At 45.6% G+C, this 21,408-nt stretch overlaps 1 protein-coding gene across 3 annotated transcripts in view; it reads left to right on the top strand.

Annotated features, from left to right (window-relative positions):
• Positions 1-9,528: 9,528 nt before the first annotated feature.
• The window catches only part of Grin3a (glutamate ionotropic receptor NMDA type subunit 3A), a 199,548-nt gene continuing 187,668 nt past the window's right edge, over positions 9,529-21,408 (top strand). For 2 of the 3 annotated variants that reach the window (NM_001198583.2, NM_138546.2), the window contains 1 exon segment: positions 9,851-11,022. In NM_001198583.2, the coding sequence (NP_001185512.1) occupies positions 10,324-11,022 (699 nt within the window). In that variant the 5' untranslated portion in view covers positions 9,851-10,323. 3 annotated transcript variants of the gene reach the window in all.

The raw sequence follows: 21,408 nt of genomic DNA, 5'->3' as shown, positions 1-21,408 counted from the left end.
AATAATAGTGGGAGATTTCAACACCCCACTCTCATCAATGGACAGATCATGGAAACAGAAATTAAACAGTGATGTAGACAGACTAAGAGAAGTCATGAGCCAAATGGACTTAACGGATATTTATAGAACATTCTATCCTAAAGCAAAAGGATATACCTTCTTCTCAGCTCCTCATGGTACTTTCTCCAAAATTGACCATATAATTGGTCAAAAAACGGGCCTCAACAGGTACAGAAAGATAGAAATAATCCCATGCGTGCTATCGGACCACCACGGCCTAAAACTGGTCTTCAATAACAATAAGGGAAGAATGCCCACATATACGTGGAAATTGAACAATGCTCTACTCAATGATAACCTGGTCAAGGAAGAAATAAAGAAAGAAATTAAAAACTTTTTAGAATTTAATGAAAATGAAGATACAACATACTCAAACTTATGGGACACAATGAAAGCTGTGCTAAGAGGAAAACTCATAGCGCTGAGTGCCTGCAGAAAGAAACAGGAAAGAGCATATGTCAGCAGCTTGACAGCACACCTAAAAGCTCTAGAACAAAAAGAAGCAAATACACCCAGGAGGAGTAGAAGGCAGGAAATAATCAAACTCAGAGCTGAAATCAACCAAGTAGAAACAAAAAGGACCATAGAAAGAATCAACAGAACCAAAAGTTGGTTCTTTGAGAAAATCAACAAGATAGATAAACCCTTAGCCAGACTAACGAGAGGACACAGAGAGTGTGTCCAAATTAACAAAATCAGAAATGAAAAGGGAGACATAACTACAGATTCGGAGGAAATTCAAAAAATCATCAGATCTTACTATAAAAACCTATATTCAACAAAATTTGAAAATCTTCAGGAAATGGACAATTTCCTAGACAGATACCAGGTATCGAAGTTAAATCAGGAACAGATAAACCAGTTAAACAACCCCATAACTCCTAAGGAAATAGAAGCAGTCATTAAAGGTCTCCCAACCAAAAAGAGCCCAGGTCCAGACGGGTTTAGTGCAGAATTCTATCAAACCTTCATAGAAGACCTCATACCAATATTATCCAAACTATTCCACAAAATTGAAACAGATGGAGCCCTACCGAATTCCTTCTATGAAGCCACAATTACTCTTATACCTAAACCACACAAAGACACAACAAAGAAAGAGAACTTCAGACCAATTTCCCTTATGAATATCGACGCAAAAATACTCAATAAAATTCTGGCAAACCGAATTCAAGAGCACATCAAAACAATCATCCATCATGATCAAGTAGGCTTCATCCCAGGCATGCAGGGATGGTTTAATATACGGAAAACCATCAACGTGATCCATTATATAAACAAACTGAAAGAACAGAACCACATGATCATTTCATTAGATGCTGAGAAAGCATTTGACAAAATTCAACACCCCTTCATGATAAAAGTCCTGGAAAGAATAGGAATTCAAGGCCCATACCTAAACATAGTAAAAGCCATATACAGCAAACCAGTTGCTAACATTAAACTAAATGGAGAGAAACTTGAAGCAATCCCACTAAAATCAGGGACTAGACAAGGCTGCCCACTCTCTCCCTACTTATTCAATATAGTTCTTGAAGTTCTAGCCAGAGCAATCAGACAACAAAAGGAGATCAAAGGGATACAGATCGGAAAAGAAGAGGTCAAAATATCACTATTTGCAGATGACATGATAGTATATTTAAGTGATCCCAAAAGTTCCACCAGAGAACTACTAAAGCTGATAAACAACTTCAGCAAAGTGGCTGGGTATAAAATTAACTCAAATAAATCAGTTGCCTTCCTCTATACAAAAAAGAAACAAGCCGAGAAAGAAATTAGGGAAACGACACCCTTCATAATAGACCCAAATAATATAAAGTACCTCGGTGTGACTTTAACCAAGCAAGTAAAAGATCTGTACAATAAGAACTTCAAGACACTGAGGAAAGAAATTGAAGAAGACCTCAGAAGATGGAAAGATCTCCCATGCTCATGGATTGGCAGGATTAATATAGTAAAAATGGCCATTTTACCAAAAGCAATCTACAGATTCAATGCAATCCCCATCAAAATACCAATCCAATTCTTCAAAGAGTTAGACAGAACAATTTGCAAATTCATCTGGAATAACAAAAAACCCAGGATAGCTAAAGCTATCCTCAACAATAAAAGGACTTCAGGGGGTATCACTATCCCTGAACTCAAGCAGTATTACAGAGCAATAGTGATAAAAACTGCACGGTATTGGTACAGAGACAGACAGATAGACCAATGGAATAGAATTGAAGACCCAGAAATGAACCCACACACCTATGGTCACGTGATTTTTGACAAAGGAGCCAAAACCATCCAATGGAAAAAAGATAGCATTTTCAGCAAATGGTGCTGGTTCAACTGGAGGGCAACATGTAGAAGAATGCAGATCGATCCATGCTTATCACCCTGTACAAAGCTTAAGTCCAAGTGGATCAAGGACCTCCACATCAAACCAGACACACTCAAACTAATAGAAGAAAAACTAGGGAAGCATCTGGAACACATGGGCACTGGAAAAAATTTCCTGAACAAAACACCAATGGCTTATGCTCTAAGATCAAGAATCGACAAATGGGATCTCATAAAACTGCAAAGCTTCTGTAAGGCAAAGGACACTGTGGTTAGGACAAAATGGCAACCAACAGATTGGGAAAAGATCTTTACCAATCCTACAACAGATAGAGGCCTTATATCCAAAATATACAAAGAACTCAAGAAGTTAGACCGCAGGGAAACAAATAACCCTATTAAAAAATGGGGTTCAGAGCTAAACAAAGAATTCACAGCTGAGGAATGCCGAATGGCTGAGAAACACCTAAAGAAATGTTCAACATCTTTAGTCATAAGGGAAATGCAAATCAAAACAACCCTGAGATTTCACCTCACACCAGTGCGATTGGCTAAGATCAAAAACTCAGGTGACAGCAGATGCTGGCGAGGATGTGGAGAAAGAGGAACACTCCTCCATTGTTGGTGGGATTGCAGACTGGTAAAACCATTCTGGAAATCAGTCTAGAGGTTCCTCAGAAAATTGGACATTGAACTGCCTGAGGATCCAGCTATACCTCTCTTGGGCATATACCCAAAAGATGCCTCAACATATAAAAGAGACACGTGCTCCACTATGTTCATCGCAGCCTTATTTATAATAGCCAGAAAATGGAAAGAACCCAGATGCCCTTCAACAGAGGAATGGATACAGAAAATGTGGTAAATCTACACAATGGAATATTACTCAGCTATCAAAAACAACGAGTTTATGAAATTCGTAGGCAAATGGTTGGAACTGGAAAATATCATCCTGAGTGAGCTAACCCAATCACAGAAAGACATACATGGTATGCACTCATTGATAAGTGGCTATTAGCCCAAATGCTTGAATTACCCTAGATCCCTAGAACAAACGAAACTCAAGACGGATGATCAAAATGTGAATGCTTCACTCCTTCTTTAAATGAGGAAAAAGAATACCCTTGGCAGGGAAGGGAGAGGCAAAGATTAAAACAGAGACTGAAGGAACACCCATTCAGAGCCTGCCCCACATGTGGCCCATACATATACAGCCACCCAATTAGACAAGATGGATGAAGCAAAGAAGTGCAGACCGACAGGAGCCGGATGTAGATCGCTCCTGAGAGACACAGCCAGAATACAGCAAATATAGAGGCGAATGCCAGCAGCAAACCACTGAACTGAGAATAGGTCCCCTATTGAAGGAATCAGAGAAAGAACTGGAAGAGCTTGAAGGGACTCGAGACCCCAAAAGTACAACAATGCCAAGCAACCAGAGCTTCCAGGGACTAAGCCACTACCTAAAGACTATACATGGACTGACCCTGGACTCTGACCCCATAGGTAGCAATGAATATCCTAGTAAGAGCACCAGTGGAAGGGGAAGCCCTGGGTCCTGCTAAGACTGAACCCCCAGTGAACTAGTCTATGGGGGGAGGGCGGCAATGGGGGGAGGGTTGGGAGGGGAACACCCATAAGGAAGGGGAGGGGGGAGGGGGATGTTTGCCCGGAAACCGGGAAAGGGAATAACACTCGAAATGTATATAAGAAATACTCAAGTTAATAAAAAATAAAAATAAAATAAAAAAAAAAAAGAGAGAGATCAAAAGAGACTGCCATGTGTCTTCCCAAAGCCCACATGAGTTCCCTGCAGTGGGGTTTAGGGAAGAAGCTGGAAAATCCAAACACTCAGTTAATTAATAATCCTGGTGCATGTTGAAAAGGCCAACCTCTTCTAACAAATGATGACACACTCCCCTCTGACAACTGAAACAAGAGTTCAACAATGTCCTCTCTCACAGGCAAACTGTACAGGCACCTCCTGACATGGACATAGTCTACCTTTGGCTGTCAGTGGATAGGTGACCATGTGTTGCAGAGAAGATGTTTTCCTCTGTGGTCTGCAGCACAGGGTAATACCTAGATGTCTTCTGCTTTCAAACTGGCAAAGATACATTAGGTTTGCTTCCCTTTCTTTACCTTAGGGTCTAATTCTTTTTCTCGCCTATTTCCAATCCCTCTGGCTTTTCCAAAGCCCTTTAGCAAGATCCTACTTTGATCATCTGTGGAATATTCCAGGCATGTAGAAGTCACTCAAACTCAAAACCTCTAAAATAATGATGACTTTACAAATCTTGAAATCTTCTGAAATTCTCCCCTTAACACCTCTCCTATCCCAAATTCCTTGATAATGTGTGATGAACTCTGCCTTCTCTTTCCTTAGCCATAATCTTGATAAGATAATAAGTTTATAAGAATTATTTATGTTAATGTATGATAGGCTGACAGCCCCCAAATCAAGAAAATCACTTGCAATTTAAGAATGGTGGATGTCAAGATTAGGACAGTGGTATAAGGTATTAATGGTACAAGGTGTCAAACAGGTATTTTTTTCTCATTGGGAAAACAAGAAAAGAACAATTGAAACCTTGAGGGATGAATCCTCTGGGCATATTTCTCTAAAGTGGTCTGATTGGCAGTTTTTGTTGTTGTTTCATTTTTGTTTTTCTAGACTCACTCTCCCCTAAAATTCTGTTCATCTCTTCTCTGCAGCATCTATTCATTTGTTGCTTCTCTTTGCTGGCTTTATTCTGAAAAATTCCCATAAATATGCCATAATGATTGGCGATGGAGAAGCTCATACGGAAGAGGGCAGAGTGGGAGCCACACACTAGCAGTAGACAGGCACAGTTTTCCATCTAGGTATTAAGATGCAATTGTTCTTGTTACCAAGGATACAGCCAGGGTGAACTTGAGATGCTGAAGCCATACCGCCCCTCACCCTCAGCACAGGATGATTCGAGCAGTAACTCAGCATTTCTTGTGTGGTTCCCATTCCTTAAAGCGAACGATAAAGTGAGAGAATCACCTCTCTCACATGCACCACTGAAACCCCCTTGTGTGACCTAACCTCCATTCTTGCTTCTTAACCTATTCAGAAGAGAAACCAAGGTTTCTCCTGGGCTTCGAGATAGTCAATGTCCTCCTTGCCTCTCTGCCCTGACTTGCCATAACCCTTGCCACCTTGAGTTCCAGATACTCCAGACTCCTCAATACTAATCAACTATTCCTGCCCCCATTTAAAAAAACAATATTAGTATTAGTATTTTATAACAGGCAAACCTATAATTGGGGACATACCACTTAAAATAAATGCCATTTATTTAAAACAATACCATCACCACCAAAACTGGGTGTGGGAACACCTTGAAATTTTCCAGTGTATAAGGGCTAAGAATAGAGTAGTCTTTACAAACCATGATGAATGTGCCAATAAACCTCCCATTTCCAAGGAACCTGAGGCTTGCAGGAGTTGTGCATGCTGCCGTTTCTACGCAGAAAACTGTCAGGAGCTGTCACCACAACCCATGTAGAAAGGAGGAAACTCTAGCTTTGGGATGCTAAATGTCACAGCCACAGGGAAATACCGCAGAGAGAGGATCCAACCCTGAGTCTCCAGTGTCCTTCACTGGGACCTTCCCTGGGCTACTTCCAGAATGTCACGGCTTTCACTACAAGCATTGCTGGCACGAGAAAGCACAGATGTGCACAGAACACATTTCAAATGGAGCATTTGGATTTGTTTTGTCTGTTTGACTTCCAACGTGGGTCCTTAGATCACTGGTTCTCATTCCGAGTCAGATAATAAACAAAACCCCATCTTCTCTGGCAGAGTCAAATGTGAGCTCTGACTGGGTACCAACTCTGCAGCCGGGATGAACCTCCCAGGCTAAAAGTACACTGCCCCTCACAGCGTGACGACTTCATCAGCAGCAAGCCAGTATTTCCCCATAGGTTAAGAATAATAGTCCTAGCCAGACAAGATTATGACACTTAGCAAGAACAGTGGCTCTCAGGTGCGTTGTGGCAAATGCTCATACCTGATATCCTGATGTCTGCCTTTGCTTCCCTTCCAGGTACCATTAAAAGAACATCTAGAGGGATCCTGTTACATCAGTCAGTCCCCATGAGCATCGTGACATATGACAGTAATCCCAGTACCAGGGAGGGAAGGAATTAAGGCTGCAGAATTGTCTGATTTGAGTCCAGCCTGGGCTACAGAAGACGACCTCATCTCAAAAGAAAACAAAAGTTAGTCCTGCCACTCACTCTGTGGCTCAGTCTCTCGCTGTCACACCTCTCACCCTACCCAAACCAGAGCCATCCCTCCTCATGGGTGACCACTGCCTGCCACCTCCTGTCAGCCTTTCTGCTCCTAACAGCCCCCACTATGGCTGCTGTGAGTCATCTTGCTGTGGCCCTCACTCTTATTCAAATACCCCAGAAACATTGCTGCCTAAGAACCCTTTCCATTACTCTTCCCTCCCCTTGAGACTCCTCACTACATCATTCTCATAAATCACCAACTAACCTCCCTTTATGTCTTTATTCAAAAGTTATGTTCTTGGGGGAGGGGGAGTTCCCTGGCTTTGACCTCTAAAAATCACAACTCACTTCCCTTTTTATTACTTTGGTTTTTTTTTCCTCCTGAGCACTAAGCATCATGTCCTGTGCGTGTTGAATTGTGTTGTTTATTGTCTTTCTGTCCCATTACCTCATAAACGAATGCTTACCGCTTTGAGGCGCTATCAACAATCTTAGTCTGAAAAGGTAGAGAATTCATTTATCCTATCTGAGATTTAGTCATCTAATCCCAGGATAGCCTTGTGCCTGCACACAGTAGGTTTTATTAACTGACTGTTGAATGATGAAAGGGTTTTTTTAAAAATTACAGTCCTGTAGGCATGAAAAAAAGAGGAAGGGAAAGAGGAGAGATGGGAAAAGCCGAGACGAATGTCAGAGTTGCTCTGCAGTGACAAGAGAACCAGGTGGCAAAAGGAAGACAGAGAAAAAGAATATCATGGGGCTGGGGAGAAGCTCATCAGTAAAGTGCTTGTCACTGAAGCCCGAGGGCCTGCGTTCAATCTTCTCAATCTATTTTAAAGAGTCAGGCATGGCATGCTGGCATACGCCTTCAATACCAACTATAGGGAAGAGAGACAGGGAAATATCAAAGAACCTCAATGGCCAACCAGCCTAGCCTTATTGTTGAGTTCCAGGTCTCACTGAGAGACTTTGTCCCAAATGACAACACAAGCTAGAATGCTTCTGAGGTACAAAACCCGAGGGTGACCTCTGGTCTCCACCTGAGAGAATGCAGATGTGCATGTGCCCCCTATACACACACACACAGACACACAGACACACACACACACACACACACACACACACCCATGCACCCACGCACCCACGCACCCACACATGCACCCAAAGAGGAATGACTCACAGTGGAAAGGACCTGGAAAGACTTGAAAACACGAAAGGAAGAGCTCTTCTTCCCCTTCACAAGCTTCCACCACGGCTCTGTCAGCACCAAGCTCAGAACTGTGCTGTCATCTGCTCCTCTGAGAATAACCAGGTCAGCCATACTCCCGCGGCCACAGTGAACTTGTGAATGGTCTGATGCCCGAAGTGAACCCAACATACCTTTCCCAGTTAAGCCAGGCTACTCTCCATCAACATCTACTCTCTCAGGAACTCCGTCTGAACACGCATGTAATGCCATGTGCTAACAGTTGCTACGCTGAGCCACAGTCGTAGATACTTCATATTCTATACACGTAACCCAGCACAGACATGGACTCCTCCTAACTGCACAGGTGAGCCTCATCTGCCTGCCATGTAAGGACCACACATTCTACACTGTACTTCATATCTCAGGCAGTGTGGTCCTCTGGGATCAAAGCGATTGCTGACAGAGCTTTGATCTCTTTCTGGCCTCAAGAGAGAACAGTGGCTTTCTCTCCTGATTTAGCCCGCTTTATGAGTTTACTTCCCAATGGTGGAAGCTTGCTTTCCCTGTAGCATCTTGATCTTGCAAAGCTTCCTTTGTGCTAAGGGAAACAGTCTTTGCTTTGCCAACTTCTCAAGAATTTTCTTATTTTTCTATAGTTTCATTTTCCCAAAATTTAAAACATGATGGAACTTAACCTCAAGAATCAAAACAACCTCTTAGAGCTAACGGCTTGATGTATTTGCATAATAACTTAGCCGCTCCAGACAACAGGGCAAGGACGGGTCAAATGAATTGCCGAGGTCGTGGTTCTCCAGAGGTGGTAATGGATTCAGTATTTCTGACCACCAATGCACTTTGCCATGCAGCCATCTCTCCTACCCTCTGTGTAAATGATTCCTGTAACATAAAAACGAAGTCAATTTACTATTTGTGTGGCACCCGTAAGCTTTCCTTAACCCCCCTTTTTTTTTCTAATGTCCCATTATTAAATGGAGGGAACGTTTAGATAATAGGCTCATTGACCTCTGTGTTGCTGTAGAAACGAAATAGATCACAAGAAACTACAACCTGGATACTCTTCCTCTATATACTACGGACAACTGGTGGATGTTTTCTAGGTTCCGAAAGTTCTTTTATTACATTTTATGTATTTCCTGTCTGGGATGGCTGTGAGCAGGTGGCGCACTCCATGGTACACGTGTGCACGCAGGAGGAGGACAACTTTCCTGAGTCAGTTGTCACTTTCCATCACATAGGACTTGGAGATGGAAATCCAGTTGTGAGGCCTGCTGGCAAGCCCTTCAACTTTTACATTGCTTTGAATCCACTTTATTTTTAATCCCGAGAATCTAAAGAAACAAGATCCCTTTAAAAAAAATGCATAGGTTCCTCTGCCAAAGAAAAGCAAGAGGAAATCAGATGTGTAAATAATTCTTGCTTTAATACTCTGGACTAGAAAAACCCTTTAGAGTGGTGTCGCCAAGGGATGTTCCTTAAAGTCACAGTGTCTTTAAACCGGTCCCTGTGACCCATTGGGTTTCAGATCTCTCGGGAGCGACTCGGAATTCAGAATTCTCCTGGCCTCAGTCTTTGCGCACATCCGCCACAGGGAATTGTGCCAACTACCGACTCGCCGCGTTTGAGGGGCGAGGTTTTTGCAGGGGCGCGGGACTGTGCGGCAGGGGAGTCTCACCATCAGTGGGCGTTTAGCGCAGCCAAGCGACAGGCTGGCGCCAGGGCTCGGCTACTGGGAGGCGCCGGCTGAGGCGAGGAGAACTTTGGCGCTCCGAACAGAACCACCCTTCTCTGGCCAGTTGTGTCGCTCCTCTAAGGAGCCCGCGGAGGTGGCGCCTGGGCGAAAAAGCCCGGCAGAAAAAGGAAGAGAGGAAGTAGAAAGGGAAGAGGGAAAATGAACCAGGAGCTGGGGGAGCCAGAGATAGGGTGGCCGGCGTGCAAAGGAAGCAGGTTCGGCAGCTGCTTTTCCGCACCCCGTGTATGAACGCCCTCTCCTCTGCCACCTCAGTAAATAAGTGGGTGTCGCCTGAACTGAACAGCAAGAGAAAAGAAGCCAGCCAAGTGAGAGCACAGCTCCTCTGTCACTGCCGCCCCCTTGCAAGTCTGGCGGCTTCTCGCGGGGCCAGACGCTGCGCCCCAGGCGCCCTGCAGATGGGGTGGACAGGGACCCGGAGCTCAAGCCACCGGTGACCCGCGCGTGGCTGGCCGACCGGCCTTCCCCGCTTGCAGAGGATGTTAAGCAGAGGAGCCCTGGAACCGCATCCGACACTGGCCGACGTTCGCTAGGCTGCAACTTGGAATGCCCAGGGAGCGGTCGGGCTCCTAAGACCGCGTCGCCGCGTCTAGGGAAGCTGCGCTCCGGATTTGGAGGCGGAGACCTCAGGCGGCGGAGACCTCCGGCGGCGGCTGCAGAGGGACGAGCCGGGCGCAGGAGGGGGCGCGCTTTCTCCCAGCGGGTCTCAGTAATGAGGAGACTGAGTTTGTGGTGGCTGCTGAGCAGGGTCTGTCTGCTGCTGCCGCCGCCCTGCGCACTGGTGCTGGCCGGGGTGCCCAGCTCCTCCTCGCACCCGCAACCCTGCCAGATCCTCAAGCGCATCGGACACGCGGTGAGGGTGGGCGCGGTGCACTTGCAACCCTGGACCACGGCCCCACGCGCAGCCAGTCGCGCTCAGGAAGGCGGCAGGGCGGGTGCCCAGAGGGATGATCCAGAGTCAGGGACGTGGCGGCCACCGGCGCCCTCGCAAGGCGCACGCTGGTTGGGGAGCGCCCTGCATGGCCGGGGTCCACCCGGCTCCCGAAAGCTCGGGGAGGGCGCGGGGGCCGAGACCCTGTGGCCGCGGGATGCCCTACTGTTCGCTGTGGAAAACTTGAACCGTGTGGAAGGGCTCCTACCCTACAACCTGTCTTTGGAAGTAGTGATGGCCATTGAGGCGGGCCTGGGCGATCTGCCGCTTATGCCCTTCTCTTCCCCAAGCTCACCGTGGAGCAGTGACCCTTTCTCCTTTCTGCAGAGCGTGTGCCACACCGTAGTGGTACAAGGGGTGTCGGCGCTGCTGGCCTTCCCCCAGAGCCAGGGCGAAATGATGGAGCTGGACTTGGTCAGCTCTGTCCTGCACATCCCAGTGCTCAGCATAGTGCGCCACGAGTTTCCGCGGGAGAGTCAGGTGAGAAGAGTCTGGCGCGTGGAGTGATGTGCGCTGCCGGGAGTCGGGACCAGAGGGGGAGGAAGAGTGGGGGTGACGCCTGGTTATTTTGTTTTGTTTTGTTTTGTTTTTTTAACTTTGATGTTTGAGGCTTGGACTATGTCCCTAGATGGTAGGTTGGAGGACTTAAGTTGAAATTACAGTAAGACATTTTAAACGCAGGCAGAAATAAAATGCGAAGTTGGGAGGGGGTGTCACAAATGGAAGGAAGAAAGTGGAGATGAGATATGGTGGGGGTGGGAGGAGGTCATGTTTTGACAAGCTAAGGGCAATCTAGTGGGTTCCGGACACCTGAAAGTTAAGGTTCAGAACCGTGGACAGTGGTCAGGGGTTCTAGACTGGCGTGAGGAATGGGGGTGGGGCCCAGACTTGCCACTGTCGTAAACTCCCAAAGGGAATTCAGAAAACCTGTGACAGAAAAAGCAGCAGCTGGTCCTTTCTACTTCTTCCAGAGGCTCATTAGGGCTCTGTGGTGTAAGAAAAAGCAGGTCCTTCTGGCTTCCTGTCGGTAAATGTAAAAGTCTGCAACTAGTACAGAAGCCACGGGTCAGGAAGAGTGACTGGCAGCCTTGCTATTGGAAACCAGTGGAGTTATGGAGAGCACAAAAGACGAGGGAACTCTTCTGTAGGTTCTTTGTCCCTACCTTCCTTCTATATGATGTGGGCTCAGAGGCTGGACATGTGATCACTGTACACAGTACATGTCTGCTTTCTTTATTTAAAAATAAAGAGACGGTGGTTTAATTTTTTAAGGGTTTATAAAATATCTAAAGATACTTTCAGCAAAGAAATTATTTGTGGACTTAAGTCTTGACAAGTAAGAAAGAAGAGAGGCCATACTCAAAAAGGAGACAAGGCCTTTACAGCAGCACACATTCTTTGGGTTTTCTAGACTGCTTTTAGCATACTAACTCATACAGGGAATTTGTGGGGCCAATGAATGAAAATGGTCCCATTTTAAAGACTGAGAAAATGAGGAACATTCTGGGATTCAATGAACATTGGGCTAGGGAGAGTCTATAGGATGGCAGATTTGTAACTCAGCATCATTTTCACTCTGTCCTCTGGCTGACAAGACATTTCTAATCTCCCTTCTTGAACTTTTGGTCTATATGCCGAGAGAGTCTGAAGTGAGTATGGCAGCGTAAAAGTAGAAAGTTTGATAAAAATCTATGTCTAAAATATTCGAGGAATAGTAACATTTTCCTCTGTGAGAAAAGAAAATGAATCTTACGTTCTAAATCTTAGGAAGGACAAGAACAAAACCCTTTCTGCGGTTACCCAGACAATTTCTGTTTAATGACGAGATATAGAGATTTGATCTGCAGAATGCAGGCTAATTAACTCTTATCTAAAATATTTCTGTTACCTGAATCTAAATGGCCATAAGCAGCAGATGAGAAAGCACAGGAAACATGGGTGTATGGCATTGCCAGTGGCCAAAGTGTTACAAGCATGAAATTGCATCCACAGGCCACACCACCTTGAATACATATGCAGAAGCAGCCCTAATGAAATGCAGGAGTCAGCACACTGGCTGCTCCTCACTGCTTCCTTATTACCTAATCCTTCAGAAGTTGCCAATAATGGTCACAGTCACCAAACTCCTTCCCATCTGCAGATTGTTTGGCAGGACTCTTAAACGGCAAGAAATTCCTCCCCAAATTAGTGCTCCTTGGTTGGAAGGGAAACAGTGCTCCGTGATGGATGTGTGCAGCAAGCAGCACACTAAAAGACAAGGAGGAAGAAGCATCAAGCAGTGCCTAAAATCAGGGAGCTCCCAAGATTTAAGGCAACTGGAAATGAAGCCCTCAAGGGAGAAACTTACAAACCAGCTATAAAGTGAACACTCAGCCAAGTGTATTTAAATCACTGTCCTTGCTGTGTTTAAATGGTCTGCATCTTGAAAGGTAAATATGTCTGTATGACTCAGACCCAGCTTGTCCCACTGAGGACTTTTCCTTCCATCTCTCCTTGCATTTTTAAATTCGGACAAACCTAACTTGCCTTACCTTACTCTTAGTATATCGGTTAAGTGTCATCCAGCAATATTCTATATTTAAAACGCCCTGTACAATGTCAAGTCACTGTAATGTGCAGCGTTAGAACATGAGCCCAGCTCTGCTATCAGCAAAATTAATGCCTGCTCTTCCTCTGGCTTCTCCTGGAAAGTGGGGCTTTCTCTAATGTACTGATGTTGTTTTGTAAAAGACCTTCCAGATATAAGAGGACGTCGAAGTCATTTTGCACATTAAAGAAAATCATCTTAATTCCGGCACTGTCTTTGGAGCCTGTTGAACAATGACCTCATTTGTTGATTATATGATGCCTGAATAAAGTATTCTAGAAGAGAGCAGACTTATCCACGCAGCCAGGGCAAACAAAAGTGTGAGTGTATTCAAAACATTCCAGATTGCTTTCAGAGCAGGAGCAGCAGCCCCTGACCTCTTCCTTCTTCCTGGGTTACTGATGTTTTCCATAGGAAGGTTTTAATTGACAAGTGATGGTTTATATAAGACCATGCCAGAGCTCTTGAATAGAAGGAGATACCAATGAGATGAAGAAAACTTGAGTTTTAGTTCAATATTCTATTGGTTGAAAACAAGCACAGGGCTGGAAAGGTGGCTGAGTGGTTAGGAGCGCTGACCGCTCTTCTAGCAGACTCAGGTCTAAGTTTTAGCATCCACATAAGGCTCACAACCATCTCTAACTCCAGTCCCAGGGGATCTGATGCCCTCTTCTGGCTTTGAGGGAATCAAGCATGCATGTGGTACACAGACAAACATGCAGGCAAAACACGAATGTACATTCAGTGCATAAAAAATTAAATGTTTATGTTTTTAAAAATATTAAAAATTGAGTAGAGAGAGTAGGTCATCGGGGACTAATGTCCTTCAAGGATGAACCCACCAAAAGTAAGTGAGTCAACCTTTGGGAAACATGCTTATTATTACCATGCAATAAAAGATTAATGTAACATGGGATGGCTCAATGTACATTTCCATGCAAAAGATTCCTCCTTTACGACCATACTCGGAGTCACACCCGAAGTTTACTTCCTTTACTTAGAAGATCAATTCTTTCTAAATTCCATCGCTAAAATTTTCTAATAGTGATGTTGCCGGAAACCAAGTTCCATTCACACTGAAGTTGCACTGAGTTTGGGAGACTTGTTTGTCCTTTCTCTTCTTTTCCCACAGTACTATTTCTTCTGGGGATCCTGTGTAGTTTCTTCAAAGCTAACTCTTAACAATCCACCTGATAGATGGTGATGGATCCATATTCTTTGCTAAAATACATATCTATGTTAAATACATACCTAATTAGCCAGAGCTAAGAAAATAATATAATTGGCTTAGATCCAAGATCATTCGCTTCAAATGTGACTGCAAAAATATGTCCAACTCTATGAGTGTGCATGCACAAACACCCAATGTGTACAGGTATGTATGTGCGAGTGTATGCAAAGGTCCAAGGTGTCTTTAGTCAGATACCAGTGACCACATTTGTTTGTTTGTTTGTTTATATAAAGATTGATCCAAGAGTTCTCACTAGGACCTCACCTAATAAGCCAGTCTGGCTGGCTAGTAAGTCCGACAGATCTGTCTGTCTTCACCTCCTTATATCCCACTATGCCCAGCTTTCCAAAACAGTGGTTCTGGGAATCAAACTGAAGTCCTCTTGCTTGCAAACACTTTATTAATGAAATGATCTTCCCATCCCCTAATATTTCCAACTCTGGTTGAGTAGACCGACCATGTCTTGTCATCCACATGTGTTAATTAGTACGTTTATTTCCACACACATATTAGTTGGGAGTTTAGATGATCCATTTTCCCTGGCAACACTAAGCTAAGGATTTAAAGGTATTTATGAGGATGTGACTAATATAGCAGCATTTTTGCAGGAGCAGAAGATAAGACCACTGCATAACAGGTGCCTCAGGAGGACCAGTTAAGGGTGTTAAGTTTTAAAACACCAGCTCTAAGTTACGTTGGGATTTTTTTCCACTATGCCAGTGTTTCTCAACCTGTGGGTCATAATCCCTTTGGCACACCTCTATATCCAAAGATATTTACATCAGAACTTAGTAGCAAACTACAATTATGAAGCAGCAACGAAAATAATGTTATGGTTGGGGGTCACCACAGCATGGGAAACTGTACTAAAGGGCTGCAGCATTAGGAAGGTCGAGAAGCACTGCCCTGTGTGAAGTGCATACAGCACTTGCTCTCCCCACACCCCTAGGAAAGTATTTTTTCTGTGGTTTATAGCAAATGGCTGGCAGCAGCACCTAATTATTTCCAACTTGATAAATGATTTCAAAGTAAATGTCAAGTGATGCAAATTTTTTGCCTAGTAGTGGTCTTTGTCAGCTTCCTTCTCAAAATCAGAGGCTAGGGTTTTTTTCCTTATTTTGATACATTATTTTCTTAATTTCATCTTTTGTCCTAAGTAATTCCTGCAGAAGAGAGTAGGAGACACCATCCATCGAGGAATCCACCTTACTTTTCTCTGTACTTACGTCAACATCAGCTAATCTATGAAGAATATATTTGGTCTTGGCTATTATGTTTTAGATGTAATTTATAATTCAACATAAAAGCGAGTACCAATTTCAATAACTACATGCTATGTGCTTTGTATCTTCTGACGTTGTGGAAGGCATCGTGCATGTTTGTTTCATAAATACTTCAGTCAAATTCCTATCACTTTGGGAGAAAATGGCCAAAAGCTTTCTAGTCCACTTCTGTCTCCTACAGGCTATCATAATCCTCACAAGTCACTATCCCTGAGCATCTATTCTTGTTAAGAAAAATGCTGTTTCCTAGCGCGTTCTGATTTGTTTCATAAACCAAATAAGAAAATGAAAAGTACCAGGGGAAAATCGACCATGTTAGCTGAATATCTACCAGAAAACAGTTGGAACAGTAAGTTTCTGCTGACCCAAACAGGCGAGCCTGCTACTCAGGAAGGTGAGGAAGGAAAGTTGGCTCAAGGTCAGTCTGAGTTTTATGGTGGACAAAGGTTCAACTAGGTTCACATCTGCCTGGGAACACACGCAGATCTGTTCCAATGGCAAATTTTGCCTCTGCCACATCTAACAATATCTTGAACTCTAGACACAGCCATAGAAATTATAATATGAAATAGACAAGACTTGAGAAACCTTGGTCCTTCATTTTTCATTACAAGATTATTTTTGTCTTTGGACAAAATTTTCACTAAATAGTCAATGAGCACAGAATGTACCCCACCCTCAATTTGTGTGCAACTTGGCTTCTTCAACATTTTTAAATAGAAAATGTTTCTTGATGAGAAACACAGTGTGTTGGTTCAAGCTGGCACAGGCACCTCATTTCTTAATGGACTGATAGCAATTTGCAAACCGACAACTGAGTGCCATTTTCCCAGTAACTGCATAGGACTCTCCCAGCATGGTACTGCTCATGTTAGCAGCAACACTTAATACGAAGGTGAGAAATCCTCTTGTCTTTTCTTCTGCCTATTCTAACTACTGCCACACACAGAGAAAAGTACAGCACAAGTAATGTGGTCCTAAAACTCAGCTAGGAAAATAACATTTTATAACATATACTACATTGCTTTTGGAATGAATGCATGGATAACAAACAGATAGGAGGCACTCAATTGCCCTTCTGATCCTTCCCTTATAAGACACAAGGACAGAGATTTAGTTGAGGATGAGTAAGCTAAGACAATTCTTGTCCTCTCCCTCAACTTCTCTAATCTTCTGTTGTTGGTTTGGTTTTGGTTTGGCTTGGTTTGATTTGTTGTTTTCTTTATATGTAAGGTCCTGGAACTTTGATGGAGAGCTTGTCAGGTTGTGTCAAACATCCTGCATTGAGGGAGCAAGTGTGTCAGACCAGTTCCACTGAGGGAGCAGATGTGTTAGACCTCCTGCACTGAGGGAGCAGGTGTGTTAGACCAGTTCCACTGAGGGAGCAGGTGTGTTAGACCTCCTGTACTGAGAGGCCAGGTGTGTTAGACCTCCTGCACTGAGAGAGCAGGTGTGTTAGACCTCCTGCACTGAGAGAGCAGGTGTGTCAGAGCTCTTGCGCTGAGGGAGCAGGTGTGTGGGAACTCATGCACTGAGAGGCCAGGTGTGTTGGAACTCATGCACTGAGAAAGGAAGTGTGTTAGACCTCCTGCACTGAGGGAGCAGATGTGTTAGACCTCCTGCACTGAGGGAGCAGATGTGTTGGACCTCTTGCATTAAGGTAGCAGGTATGTTGGACCTCTTGCACTGAGGGAGCAGATGTGGTGGACCTCTTGTATTGAGGTAGCAGGTATGTTGGACCTCCTGCACTGAGGGAGCAGATGTGGTGGACCTCTTGTATTGAGGTAGCAGGTATGTTGGACCTCCTGCACTGAGGGAGCAGATGTGGTGGACCTCTTGTATTGAGGTAGCAGGTGTGTTAGACCTCCTGCACTGAGAGAGCAGGTATGTTGGACCTCTTGTACTGAGGGAGCAGATGTGTTGGACCTCCTGCACTGAGGGAGCAGGTGTGTTGGACCTCTTGCATTAAGGTAGCAGGTATGTTGGACCTCTTGTATTGAGGGAGCAGATGTGGTGGACCTCTTGTATTGAGGTAGCAGGTATGTTGGACCTCCTGCACTGAGGGAGCAGATGTGGTGGACCTCTTGTATTGAGGTAGCAGGTGTGTTAGACCTCCTGCACTGAGAGAGCAGGTATGTTGGACCTCTTGCACTGAGGGAGCAGATGTGTTGGACCTCCTGCACTGAGGGAGCAGGTGTGTTGGACCTCCTGCACTGAGGGAGCAGATGTGGTGGACCTCTTGTATTGAGGTAGCAGGTGTGTTAGACCTCCTGCACTGAGAGAGCAGGTATGTTGGACCTCTTGCACTGAGGGAGCAGATGTGTTGGACCTCCTGCACTGAGGGAGCAGGTGTGTTGGACCTCTTGCACTGAGGGAGCAGATGTGGTGGACCTCTTGTATTGAGGTAGCAGGTATGTTGGACCTCTTGCACTGAGGGAGCAGATGTGGTGGACCTCTTGTATTGAGGTAGCAGGTATGTTGGACCTCCTGCACTGAGGGAGCAGATGTGGTGGACCTCTTGTATTGAGGTAGCAGGTATGTTGGACCTCCTGCACTGAGGGAGCAGATGTGGTGGACCTCTTGTATTGAGGTAGCAGGTATGTTGGACCTCCTGCACTGAGGGAGCAGATGTGGTGGACCTCTTGCATTAAGGTAGCAGGTATGTTGGACCTCCTGCACTGAGGGAGCAGATGTGTTGGACCTCTTGTATTGAGGTAGCAGGTATGTTGGACCTCCTGCACTGAGGGAGCAGATGTGTTGGACCTCTTGTATTGAGGTAGCAGGTATGTTAGACCTCCTGCACTGAGGGAGCAGATGTGTTGGACCTCTTGCACTGAGGGAGCAGATGTGGTGGACCTCTTGTATTGAGGTAGCAGGTATGTTGGACCTCTTGCACTGAGGGAGCAGATGTGGTGGACCTCTTGTATTGAGGTAGCAGGTATGTTGGACCTCCTGCACTGAGGGAGCAGATGTGGTGGACCTCTTGTATTGAGGTAGCAGGTATGTTGGACCTCCTGCACTGAGGGAGCAGATGTGGTGGACCTCTTGTATTGAGGTAGCAGGTATGTTGGACCTCCTGCACTGAGGGAGCAGATGTGGTGGACCTCTTGCATTAAGGTAGCAGGTATGTTGGACCTCCTGCACTGAGGGAGCAGATGTGTTGGACCTCTTGTATTGAGGTAGCAGGTATGTTGGACCTCCTGCACTGAGGGAGCAGATGTGTTGGACCTCTTGTATTGAGGTAGCAGGTATGTTAGACCTCCTGCACTGAGGGAGCAGATGTGTTGGACCTCTTGCATTAAGGTAGCAGGTATGTTAGACCTCCTGCACTGAGGGAGCAGATGTGTTGGACCTCCTGCACTGAGGGAGCAGATGTGGTGGACCTCTTGCATTAAGGTAGCAGGTATGTTGGACCTCCTGCACTGAGGGAGCAGATGTGTTGGACCTCTTGTATTGAGGTAGCAGGTATGTTGGACCTCCTGCACTGAGGGAGCAGATGTGGTGGACCTCTTGTATTGAGGTAGCAGGTATGTTGGACCTCCTGCACTGAGGGAGCAGATGTGGTGGAACTCTTGTATTGAGGTAGCAGGTATGTTGGACCTCTTGTATTGAGGTAGCAGGTATGTTGGACCTCCTGCACTGAGGGAGCAGGTGTGTTAGACCTCCTGCACTGAGGGAGCAGATGTGGTGGACCTCTTGTATTGAGGTAGCAGGTATGTTGGACCTCTTGTATTGAGGTAGCAGGTATGTTGGACCTCTTGCACTGAGGGAGCAGATGTGTTGGACCTCTTGTATTGAGGTAGCAGGTATGTTGGACCTCTTGCACTGAGGGAGCAGGTGTGTTAGACCTCCTGTACTGAGGGAGCAGGTGTGTCAGAGCTCTTGCGCTGAGGGAGCAGGTGTGTGGGAACTCATGCACTGAGAAAGGAAGTGTGTTAGACCTCCTGCACTGAGGTAGCAGGTATGTTGGACCTCCTGCACTGAGGGAGCAGATGTGGTGGACCTCTTGTATTGAGGTAGCAGGTGTGTTAGACCTCCTGCACTGAGGGAGCAGATGTGGTGGACCTCCTGCACTGAGGGAGCAGGTGTGGTGGACCTCCTGCACTGAGGGAGCAGGTGTGTTGGACCTCTTGTATTGAGGGAGCAGGTGTGGTGGACCTCCTGCACTGAGGGAGCAGGTGTGGTGGACCTCCTGCACTGAGGGAGCAGATGTGGTGGACCTCCTGCACTGAGGGAGCAGGTGTGGTGGACCTCCTGCACTGAGGGAGCAGGTGTGGTGGACCTCCTGCACTGAGGGAGCAGGTGTGGTGGACCTCCTGCACTGAGGGAGCAGGTGTGGTGGACCTCCTGCACTGAGGGAGCAGGTGTGGTGGACCTCCTGCACTGAGGGAGCAGGTGTGGTGGACCTCCTGCACTGAGGGAGCAGGTGTGGTGGACCTCCTGCACTGAGGGAGCAGGTGTGGTGGACCTCCTGCACTGAGGGAGCAGGTGTGGTGGACCTCCTGCACTGAGGGAGCAGGTGTGGTGGACCTCCTGCACTGAGGGAGCAGGTGTGGTGGACCTCCTGCACTGAGGGAGCAGGTGTGGTGGACCTCCTGCACTGAGGGAGCAGGTGTGGTGGACCTCCTGCACTGAGGGAGCAGGTGTGGTGGACCTCCTGCACTGAGGGAGCAGGTGTGGTGGACCTCCTGCACTGAGGGAGCAGGTGTGGTGGACCTCCTGCACTGAGGGAGCAGGTGTGGTGGACCTCCAAGAACAAATGTGTTAGACTTCTGCACTGTGGAAGTACCTGACCTTGGTTAGTGTGACAGCGGGAGGAAAAAATCTTTCTCTGATTGGTCAGGGTTGGCTTGTGCTGCACATGAGTCTTCAAGGGCCTAGAGTGATGTAGGATGGCTCCCTTGTCAGGCTGCATTATACCTCCTTGTTACTTACTGAAGCATTAATCTAGGAAAGGTTTCATCACAAGTCTTAATAGTGTCTGTGCCTTTCAAGGCTTCATCATGCCTGCAGTGATATTATCCCCTTGAGTCCTGTAAGGTAGAGAATAACGAATAAGCATACAGAGAAGAAGAGAAGTCCTCAAGAAGAATAAATGAGCAACTCCTTCTGCATTTAGCATGACTGGCAGAGTACAACAGAACAAACTGGAAATGTGTATCATCTGGGGGACCAGAGTGAAGAGCAGAGGTTTGTCCACTTCTAGTATTGGTTGTTTAAACATGTTAGGTGCTGCATTTTCAACTACAGGAAATTAGTAGAATAATGATATGGAATGCTGTACATGAAGAAGTAGAAAAACTATAAAAGTATACTTAAATTATTTTTCAGAAAAAAATGTGGCCTGAAATTTCAGTCATAAAAATGTTAATAGTATAGTCACATGTGAATAACAGCAACATTAATTGGACTGATAGATAAATAGACAGACAGACAGACAGACAGACAGACAGACAGATGCATACATGTGGTTGGGGACTTCAGGAGCTGAAAAGGAAGTAAATATAATGAGCTTATACATGAAATGCTCAAATAAAAACATATTTACCAGTCAAAATACAGAGTTCAGGAGCTCGGTCTCAGCAGACACATCTACAAAACAAGTCCCAAACAAAAGGCTCAAGAATCCTTGTGGAAGATACAGTGGAAAGACTGTAAGACCTAGAGGGAAGGGATTTTACTGTGGGATCTGGTCTCCTACAAATGTCAGAAGTCATATGCATGAAGTCTCCCCAACATAACAGTAACCATAGACAAGCTAAAGT

This window comes from Rattus norvegicus, chromosome 5 (assembly GCF_036323735.1).
Source record: "Rattus norvegicus strain BN/NHsdMcwi chromosome 5, GRCr8, whole genome shotgun sequence".
Classification (NCBI taxonomy): Eukaryota; Metazoa; Chordata; class Mammalia; order Rodentia; family Muridae; genus Rattus; species Rattus norvegicus.
This window is presented reverse-complemented; position numbering and strand designations above follow the sequence as displayed.